The sequence below is a fragment of the Emydura macquarii genome, unplaced genomic scaffold, assembly GCF_026122565.2.
Source record: "Emydura macquarii macquarii isolate MOO-44397 ecotype Brisbane River unplaced genomic scaffold, CSIRO-AGI_Emac_v2 contig_2160, whole genome shotgun sequence".
Lineage (NCBI taxonomy): Eukaryota > Metazoa > Chordata > Testudines > Chelidae > Emydura > Emydura macquarii.
The window spans coordinates 11,565-21,770 of record NW_027132297.1 but is presented as its reverse complement, the minus strand read 5'-3'; the positions used below and the strand labels follow the sequence as shown (position 1 = coordinate 21,770).

General features: G+C 45.6%; 1 protein-coding gene across 1 annotated transcript; it reads right to left on the bottom strand.

Moving 5' to 3' along the window:
* Positions 1-5,942: 5,942 nt before the first annotated feature.
* LOC137160166 (olfactory receptor 52R1-like) lies at positions 5,943-6,941 on the bottom strand. The gene has a single exon (XM_067558621.1). It carries the CDS (start codon positions 6,939-6,941, stop codon positions 5,943-5,945), a length of 999 nt encoding a protein of 332 aa, XP_067414722.1.
* Between the last annotated feature and the right edge of the window lie 3,265 nt (positions 6,942-10,206).

The following is a 10,206-nucleotide window of genomic DNA, read 5'->3' as shown; positions in this document are numbered from 1 at the left end:
CCATGCTGGGCTGCATGCCGGGGATCGAGACCAGTGCCATACTGGACTCGGGTGCTGGGGTGTGAGATCTGGAACTGCTACCCCCGCGCAAGGCAGAACTGTATTGGTTCGCCAAACCTCTAGACCACTGTTGGTGCCGCGGTTTCGAGGAGCTCGACGACTCAGAGTCGGAGCTGAGAGGGGAGCCCACACTCTCTACCCTCCGCGACCGTCTGAGGGAAGACTTGGACTCCTGTCCCGACCACCCACCGGGGCCACTCAGCGCGGGTTTACCCTGAGACACCGGTCCCTGCGCCCTCGGCCGAGGGGGGGGACGAAGGCATGGGCATGCCTATGAGGGCACGTGCCACATCGAACGCCTTCGGTGTCGACGGCCCTTGCGGGGGTGCTCCCCCACCTCCAGGAGTCGGGGGAGCCGGTGCTGGAGCACTCTCCACGGCATGTGGCTGGTACATCTCCTGACTGTACCCCAGCCGGATGGGCAGTGTGGGGAAGTCCTTGTGGGCAGCATCCTGCCGCTTCTTTCTTTTTGGCACCATAGCCTGTCGATGGGTCGACTCCGGTGCTGGTGTGGCGTTCCACACTGAGGAGACACTCGGTGCTGTACGGGATCATGCTGGTTCAGAGCCTGGCCAGAGCACAGACTCCATCAGGATGGCCTTCAAGCGCGTATCTCTCTCCTTCTGTGTACGTGGCTTGAAGGCCTTGAAGATCTTGTATCTGTCCTTTCTATGCTGCTCTCCGAGGCAACAGAGGCAGAGGTCATGAGAGTCACTCGGGAAATGGCTTGCGGCACGCGGCACAGGATTTTAAACCGGTTGAGCCAGGCATGGCCCAACCTTAAGCCCCTGAGGGCTATCTATCTAATCTAACTACTTAACACTAACTATTATGCAAACTTAACTACTATACTTAACAACTACTTATCTAACAAACAACGGTAGAAAAACGGGGAAGCTACTTACTGAGCAAAGAAGCAAACGTTCCAGCAACTGTCATGGGCGGAAAGAAGGAACTGAGGGCCTGCAGGGCCGGCGGCACCTCATATACCGCAGCATGAGCGCGGCACGCCAGGGGGCGCCTGAGCTGGCCCTACGAGGCTTGCTAAAGGGAAAAAAGGTCTGGGAACCAGTGCATGGAGCATGCACTCACCTATATTGGAATGGATATGAGCAATCACTCGAAATAGAACATGGACGTACCCAAAGAGTTAAATGCTAACCAAACCAATTCATCTGAAACCTACAAAGCAGGGTTTTTTTACAAACCAAGAGTGTTCTTTAGGTCCTTAAAACCCTTACAGATTTACACAGTATTTACACACAAAAATTCTCTTTTTCCCTTGCACTGCTCTAATTATTTTTACTCAGCTGTACACAAATTGCATTCCCTTTTATGCATTTGGAGGTAGTTAAGTTCCAATGGAAACCCCTTATTTCCTTTTGTAAATTTGACCAATTGTTTAGTAATCAAATGATTTAAATTAGATTGTTCCTTTGCCTGCTGCCTGCAGCAGTTCTTTACAATTAATTGTTTACAGATGATTCCTTCAGGAAAAGGGCCCATTTTCCTTCAGAATTGCTGTAAAGGCTCCTGGGGACAAAAACATGGTAGTAGCCACTACCTGACCCCTTTGTGTAATTTGTTTAACTATTAGGTATCCACACAATGTGACTGTACCAAATTATACATATATTTACCTTATTGAATATTATTAAACCAAAATATTTTAACACTATTACTTTTATACCATTTTCATAACTATCATCCATCAACAATTCCACAACTTTTAACTGTTCAACTGTCCTTATCTTTTGTAGTATTAATTCTTACAAAAGCTACCTTTAACTTCTTTCCTTTTTTTTTAATTACTTACTTTTGCATTCAATTAAACATATTTTAGCTTTTTTGTATCATTCTTTGCTGCCATAGCTTGAATATTTCACTGACAACATAAGTTTGTGATAGTAAACCCTTCATTCTTTTACTGTATTTATCAGCCACTCTTTCTAATGAGCTGCGTACTTAAGGTGGCATATTGTGATTGTAAAACTTGAGCCACCAACCACAATATTTGCAATAAAAACAAAAGTGCAAGCATGGGTCATATCAACTTCTGATTTACACATAACAGAGGCCCAATTGTCGTTTTGATGTTCCTTTAAAAGGACCTTGACCCATGAAAGGTCGGGGCATTTAGCTTTAGTCAGGATATGGGATCCGTAGGAGGTAACGTATATGTTGTAACCATTTGATTTATTTATTTCCAAACTATCAAGTTTGGGTCTTTGGGCTTTAGATCTGGGAGATCTTTTAACGTACCCCCCATTGGAAGTAAGAAACCCACGCTGTCTCCATAGGACTGCAAAGTCATGTGCAACACCATAGACATAGCGGGAGTCAGTATAAAAGATTGCAGTTTTATTACAGGTGAACTGGCAAGTGTGAGTGAGAGCAATCAACTCTGCCACTTGGGCTGATGTATTTTCTGGAAGTGGGGAAGATTCGAAAGCTTTAAAGTGAGTGCAGACTGCGTAATCCATCTGATCCTGATCATCTACCTCGTCCTCCAGTTTGGTTGGAAGTTGAGGGTAAAGTGGAACACGAGATTTCACTTTGGCCTTGTCGTAATGGGTTAAAACCATTGTATTGTGTGTGCGCCCCGAGTCCATGTTGAGAAAGAGACATAGAAAAATTCATTGAAGATTGTTAATTGTGCTTCAAAGTTTTGTGACCATCTGTTCTTATAATTGTTCCTAGTTATTTTTGTAATAAATAAAGGGAAGTCGTTGATCTTGTGTAATAGATAAGGAGGTAGAAATTGTAAGCCACCTTGGGGGGAAAACTCAGGGGCAGCAAAACCCTGACCGACATGTGACCGGTTGAACTCAAAATAGGGGGAACTTGCAAGCAGAGCAGTTCCTAGGCCCAAATTTGGAAGTTTGCAGTCGCTGCAACTTTTATTTGTTAAGTTACACCTGGTCAAGCATGAACTTCTGACCTGGGGACTCCCCAAGGAGGGACCGACAAAGTGATGTAGAAAATGCCCATAATTGGTTTGGCGGACGTATAGGCTGGAGTGGAAATAAAAGGGGTGTCAGACAAAGCAAAAATCAGAGCGCCTTGTCGTGAGGACCACCGAGCCTCCCCAAGGGGTACATCTGAATCGTGCCTGCAAGAGGGTCTGATCAGCTCCGTCGCCTTTACGTTGCCTTAGAATAGTTAGGTAACTGACTGATAACCAGTTGGGACTTGTCCTGCGGATGATAACCTGGGTGTGAATACGATAGAAGTTCCACCTGGATGATAACCTGGATGTGAATACGATAGAAGTTCCACCTGGATGAAAAATAGCGCTAAATAAGAAAGACCAGGTCATGAAATATTCATTGTTTTGCTGAAGCTGAGTTTACTCGTGTATGTGGTGAGTAGTGAATGTGAATGTAAAATTAGCAATAATTCTACTTGAATCCCAGGAGTGATTGTGATTGTGATTGTAGCTGTAATTGTTTTTTGTTAGTTATTTTTTAAGTTTTATTTGTGTGTTAAGAATTTGTAAACGAATTAGAGAAGATAATTTGTCTTTTGTTTTTGTGTTTTTAGTTTTATTTGTGTTTTAAAAATTTGTAAAAGAAAAAGGGAGAATGATTTGTGGTAAAATAAATTGCTTAAATTACTAGTTGTTATATTAGTAAGTTTTGTGTCTAAAATTGAATCATTGTATTCAATTTTTTGTTGTTTGTAATTATATAAAAAATGAATCAGTAAAAGAAAGATTCAATTTAAGTAGTTGTAGCAAGTTGATAAAAAAGGCTATTAAATGGTTAAGAATCTGAGTGAGTTTGCCAAATTTTGTCTAAGTTAGCATTTCCAAGCCTCACATTCTGTCTTAAAAGGGAATATATACGCACCACCTTAGTGTCTTGAGGCACCCTTCAAACCGCTCCCATAATTTGGGGGGCTGTTTGTCCCTGGTGACCTTATCAAAACAAGGCACTTAGGCACGTCAGACCTCAGCTTCCTGTGGCTTTTTCTCCTTAGTCTGGTCCAGTTGCTTTGCAGATTTTCAATAGTATTCTGCAAGCTTTTAACCCTCGACTTTTCCCTTCTTTTATAGAACTCCTCATACCATGTAAAATATGTCTGCCACTCCGGCTGTTTAATCCTGGCTCCCTTTGACTCCAAGGCTCCTCCTAAGTGGAGAATTGTGTCATGGGAAAAAGAGCCTTCCTTTGGGAATTGCTCGACCAGATTATCATGGGTGAGAGAGTTCCGTTGGACCATAATTCACATACATATAAAAGCAGGGGACTCTTTGGTGGAGCCCTTGTACTTTCTTCCATACCCATATTGAATACAATAGTCAATACCCCTTCAAACAATATAAAACTATAAACCAGAGTCGACTTACTCAGTTTCCTTTCCTAGGATCCGGCTGTAAGGTTGTTTTCCATTTGCCCACTGTCAAGTTTGGTTAGAGGCGGCTGCGCGGGAAAGGAGATGCACGACACTGCCAACGGACCTGGAGACCAACTTTTAGGGATTTCAAAAGGCCCCTTACCTAGTTGTGGTCCCATTGGAGTCCAGAGTCGGGACAGCCACCGATCTCCCCTCTCACTTTGCACACTCTAGCCAAATCCATTTCTTATGATTGCGTGAGCCCTATCCTGGGTTTGCCAGTAATAAGTGTAGGGTAAAGAGTCAGGTCATGAGTTAGAGGAGAGTACATAGAATTATCACCCAAGTCTTTTGGGGTTCACAGAACCACCAGCGGCAAACTGCCCTAGTAAAGGGACAATTTGAAGGGCACCTGCAATTTTACTCTCATTCTTAATACCCTGACTGGGTAAACTATGGAGCAAATAGGGACCGTGGCGTGCCCAGGCAAGTTGCAGCGATCCAAGTCACGGCACCAAGAATTGTAGAAGAAAACACAGTCTTCACTTCTGTTTGGGTGGGCAAGGAAAAGACCTTTATTACAAGATAATGACCTGGGGCAACAGCTTCAGCTGAACTGCTCCCCTGATCTGCCTCATGTGAGGGTTTTTATACAAGCTTATTACAAAGTCATTGTTATACTGCAAAATGCATTAAGCATGCGTAGCACAAAGAAGAAATAACGGTGAGTTGTACAAACAGCTGTACAAGGAACATCCCATATTTGGTTACATTCCCGTATTTGGTTACAAAAGAAGGCATGCGCCTAGGGTATTGCTAAATTGGAAAAATACTTCAGTTAAAAGAAAGAAACAGTTTGCTATCTTATTTAGCTTCAGAGAAAACTTCGCCCTCCGCCTAGCTGACCACACTTATTGATTAGCACATTCCTAACTTCCTCTTAGCTTTCAGCTACATGCTCAAACTGCCTTTGTGTCAAACTTCATCTTTCCACACTGGCCCAGCAGGATGAAGGAGGAAGGGCAGAAAGTGCTGGTGTTGGAGGAAGCCAACATGGGGAGAGGTGGTGGGCGCGTTCAGCCACAGGGAATCGCTGTCACCTACCAAGAAAAGGAATGGGTTGAACACAGAGGCACATGGTGTATGTGAAAGGGCTGCCTGTGACCAGCATGGACCCTAAACCACCCCTGCAGGACACGCTCTGTTGGGAACTGCGGGAAACGCCCTGTTTCACGAGCCACAGCTGGGCCTTGCAACCAACTCACAGCCTGTCCAGCTTCTCTTCCGGCTGGAATCCGTCTCTCTGCTGCAGCTGTAGCCCTGCAACCAAAGTGTCCCCTCGGCTTCCCTTGTGCCTCTCTCCTGCCCCAGCTTCTTCTGTCTCTCTGATTCATCCAGTCTCGGTGTTTTTAAAGGTCAGGGAAGGCTCTAATGTCTCTTTTCGACAGTCCTGTAAGTGATCTAGGAAAGAGGGCCCCGCATTAGGTCACCAGCCAGCTCTCCATGGAGCTCAGTTCCGAGAGCCAAGGCACCAGGAGAAAACTTTAGGTCCCTTTATGAGTAAGGAGGTACAGCAGCCTGTCCTGGATCTGCTTGGTCCTCACCCCGTAGATGATGGGATTTAGCATGGGTGGCACCAGGAGGTACATGTTGGCAGTGATGATGTGGAATTGCAGAGGCACATTGTGGCCAAACCGGTGCGTGAGAAAGGAGAAGAGAGATGGTATGTAAAAAGATAAGATGACACAGAGGTGGGAGCCGCAGGTACCAAAAGTCTTGAGCCGGGCGTCCTTTGTTGGGAGACTGAAGATGGCCCTGAGGATCTGAGTATATGAGAAGGTGATAAAAGACAGATCTGGGCCATAGACTAAGAATGTCACCAAGAGGCCGTAGTAGCTGCTGCTCCGGATGTCAGCACAGGCCAGCTTCACCACGGCTATGTTCTCACAGTAAGTGTGGCCGATGACATTGGTTCTGCAATAGGGCCACCTCCTTGCCAGGAAGGGATAGGGCAGTACGAGCAGCCCACCCCGCAGCAGCACAGCCAGGCCGATCTTGCCCACCACAGCGTTTGTCAGGATGGTGGAATGTCTCAGAGGATCACAGATGGCCACGTAGCGATCCAAAGCCAGGGCCACGAAGATCCCAGACTCCATCACTGTGAAGCCGTGAATGAAGTACAGCTGGGTGAGGCACGCACTGAACTCGATCTCCCTGTAATTGAACCAGAAGATGCTCAGCATTTTGGGCAGGATGGTTGTAGACAGGACCAGGTCGGTGACAGCCAGCATGCAGAGGAAATAGTACATGGGCGCATGGAGGCTCTGCTCTATCCTCACGATCAGCAGGATGGTGAAGTTCCCCAAGACGGCTATGGTGTACATGGCGCAGAAGGGGATGGAGATCCAGATATGTGCCGCCTCCAGCCCAGGAATGCCCAGCAGGATGAAGGAGGAGGGGTTGGTGAAGACGGTTGTGTTGGAATCTGACATGGTGTAAGGGAGAAGGTGTCCAACTCTGAGGCAGAGCAGTGTCTCCTGCATGTACCGTAGTTTCCCCTGAATTCCTTTATGTGCCCAGGATCTAGGGTGATGGTCGCAGTACAAATGCCTGGATGGAGAGACAGTGTTAAAATGAGGTGCTACATGCACAAGGGGCGGCTGTTCTCAGGGAGAAGCATGTAGCCTTTTATTTTAATTGAAGGTAAATTTAGTGATGTTGTTTTTCAACATCTGTAGATTCTGCTCTGGTGGCTGCAGTCTCAAGTTCAACAAAGTTACCTCTGCTTGTTTTAGATCCAGAGCTCACAGGAACACATGAAGGATAAAGCAAGGAACACAGACAGTCAGCGGAACAAGGTGTAATATCTTATATCAAGGTTATGAAAGTTACCAATGAAGTTAGGAATGTCACAGCATATAGAACTCCTAAATCTATCCACACACAGTTACAGGAACAGACAGACTTCTCCAGCTCGTACTAGGGAAAATAGTGCAGTCAGAATTCACAAACAGAAAAACCCTGAGCAGGACCCGCCTCACCCGAGTACGTGGGGGATGTCCTTCTCCTCTCCCTTCTCGCTTTCACTGCCCTACCGCCTGTTGACCGTTGTAGCTGCAATGTTCACCTCCCATTGCTGGGCTCACTAACCCCCTCTTCTGGCTCCCGCCGCCAGCCGATCACTAGGCTACAATAGGACCTCTGCTGACCCTTACTCTGCTCGGCTAGCCCTCACTGGCTGTCAGTCACGGGGCTCGGCTTTCCCCCTCTGCTGCTTCCTGCTCCTTGCCGGGCTCAGCTAGCCTCCTTTGCTGATCAGTCTTTCAACGTTTTCCCAGTTCCTTTAGTGATTTCAGCTCTCGGTTTGTGTGGAAACCCTGCTGCTGATGCAGAACGAAGTCCCTAGTTTTAACAAAACAAAAGACTCCAAGAGGAATCACAATAACTCTATCTTTGAACAGCGGAAGAGATAGTCAAACCATGCCTGAGGGCAGCTCTTAGTCAGAGCCCGTGCAATCAACCTGTCCCCTTCCTGCCACTCTCAGGGTGCTGTGGCATGTGAAAGCCTCGCTCTCTGAGCCCTATTCGGATGGGAGTGAATCTTTCACAGAACAGGCTCAGCACAATTCTGCTGCCATTTGTTCATACAGTGGGAGGGAGCGGGGCAACATTTCATTCCCCCTGCAATTAACACGAAAGTGATTTGTACCCACCACCAGCCAAACTGACCATTTCCCATCATTCTGAGCACCTAGGTGTCCTATGCAGATACAGGGCCCAAGCAAATACAGTGCCCCCCTTTCAGCTGGCTCAGTAGGGGAGGGCCATTCAGACCCTGCTTACAATAACATCACACGAGAAATGGAGGATAAAAGGAAACCCTTAGCTACAAGCAGATCGGTCACTCGGCACACACAGGAAAAGGACATTTTAATTATTCAGAGAAATTTCTTAAAAGGAACTGGCCCTACTAATGCCAGTTCCATCTTTCCTGGTGTCCCAAGGGTCACAAATTCCTACACACTGAGGTGTGGGAAACCCTAACAGACTGTAGCAGTAAATACCAGTGCAGATACTGGTTATACATCATTGTTCTTCAATGTAATGAAACACAGGCTAGAGAGTCCATGCCATAGGCAGTTCCTCATTCACCCTCGAGGTTGCTGAAAATCTGAGAGTGGGAAAAACTCAGCGTTTGCCAAGACATGGGCCGGGAGGGAAAAGATCTGAGCATCATTGGTAGCAGCTCAATGGAAACAGCAACTCATGTGCAGTAGTGGCCAAAACAAAGAAAATGTTTGGATGCCTACGAACTGCACTGGAGAATATCCCGCTCTGGGTATGCACTCTGGTTTGGTCACCAAGTCTCTATAAAGCACATAGCAGAGATAAAGGGGATTTCAGAGACAGGCTGTGGGGAGACTGCCATATGTGGAGAGACAGAAAAATGTGAATGAAAATTTGGAGTTCTTTAAGAAGAGTTTATTAGATAGCAAAAAAACATAATTCCACAATCAAGATAGTGGACAACTCGGGCTAAAAAACCAGTTCCGTAGTAATATGAAGGCAGCAATTTTTTTGGGGGGGGGAAAGCAATATATAACATATGGGGAAATGGGTAAAGAGATAGAAAGCAATAGAACTGGGAACTTACGAAAATGGACAACAGACGTTAAAGACATCAGGGGAAAATCCATGTTTGGCAGGGCTAAGGATAACAAAAAGGAAATTATCAAGTAAATTAAGAAGAAAAGAAATCCTAGCAAAGGTACGAGCCAGTTACCAGAGGGAGAAAGAAAACTGGTTAATGTTACAGAAAAGGTACATATGTTCAATAAATATTTTTGTTCGGTATTTGGAAAAAGCAGTATGATATACTGATACCGCGTGAGGTTATCAAATACTTCCCAGTCCATTAACAATCAAGAAGGATGTTAAACAGCATTTACTAGAAAATAAACATTTTTAAATGAACAGGCCTGGAAAACTTGCACCAGTGGGTAAAAGAGGTGGCTGAGAAGATCCTCCAGCCCACTTAAGTACATTATTACTAAATCTTGAAATACTGGGGAAATTCCAGATGCTAATGTGTGCTAACAGATTGCAATATTCCAAAAGTGCAAAGGGGATGACCGAGGTAACTAGAGGTTGGTTAGCCTGTCATCAATCCTGGGCAAAACAATGGAATATGGAAAAAAATAGGATTGAATTGAAATAAAATTAAAGGGTAGGAATATAATTAATGCCAGCAAACAGGGATTATGGAAAACTGGTCTTGTCAAAAAAAACCATTTAATCATAGAATCATAGAATATTAGAGTTGGAAGGGACCTCAGGAGGTATCTAGTCCAACCCCCTGCTCAAAGCAGGACTAACCTCAGCTATATCATCCCAGCCAGGGCTTTGTCAAGCCTTAGCTTAAAAACCTCTAAAGATGGAGTTTCCACCACCTCCCTAGGTAACCCATTCCAGTGCTTCACCACCCTCCTAGTGAAAAACTTTTTCCTAATGTCCAACCTAGATCTCCACGCCTGCAACTTGAGACCGTTACTCCTTGTTCTGTCATCTGCCACCACTGAGAACAACCTAGCTCCATCCTCCCTGGAACCCCCTTTCAGGTAGTTAAAGGCTGCTATCAAATCCCCTCTCATTCTTCTCTTTTGCAGACTAAACAAGCCTAGTTCCCTCAGCCTCTTTTCATAAGTCCTGTGCTCCAGCCCCCTAATCATTTTTGTTGCCCTCTGTGGGACTCTCTCCAACTTGTCCACATCTTTTTTGTAGTGGGGGGCCCAAAACTGGACACAATAT

Bases quoted from the DNA above. Each gene is read 5' to 3' on its own strand.
- LOC137160166 (XM_067558621.1), bottom strand. From the start codon at position 6,941: ATGCAGGAGACACTGCTCTGCCTCAGAGTTGGACACCTTCTCCCTTAC.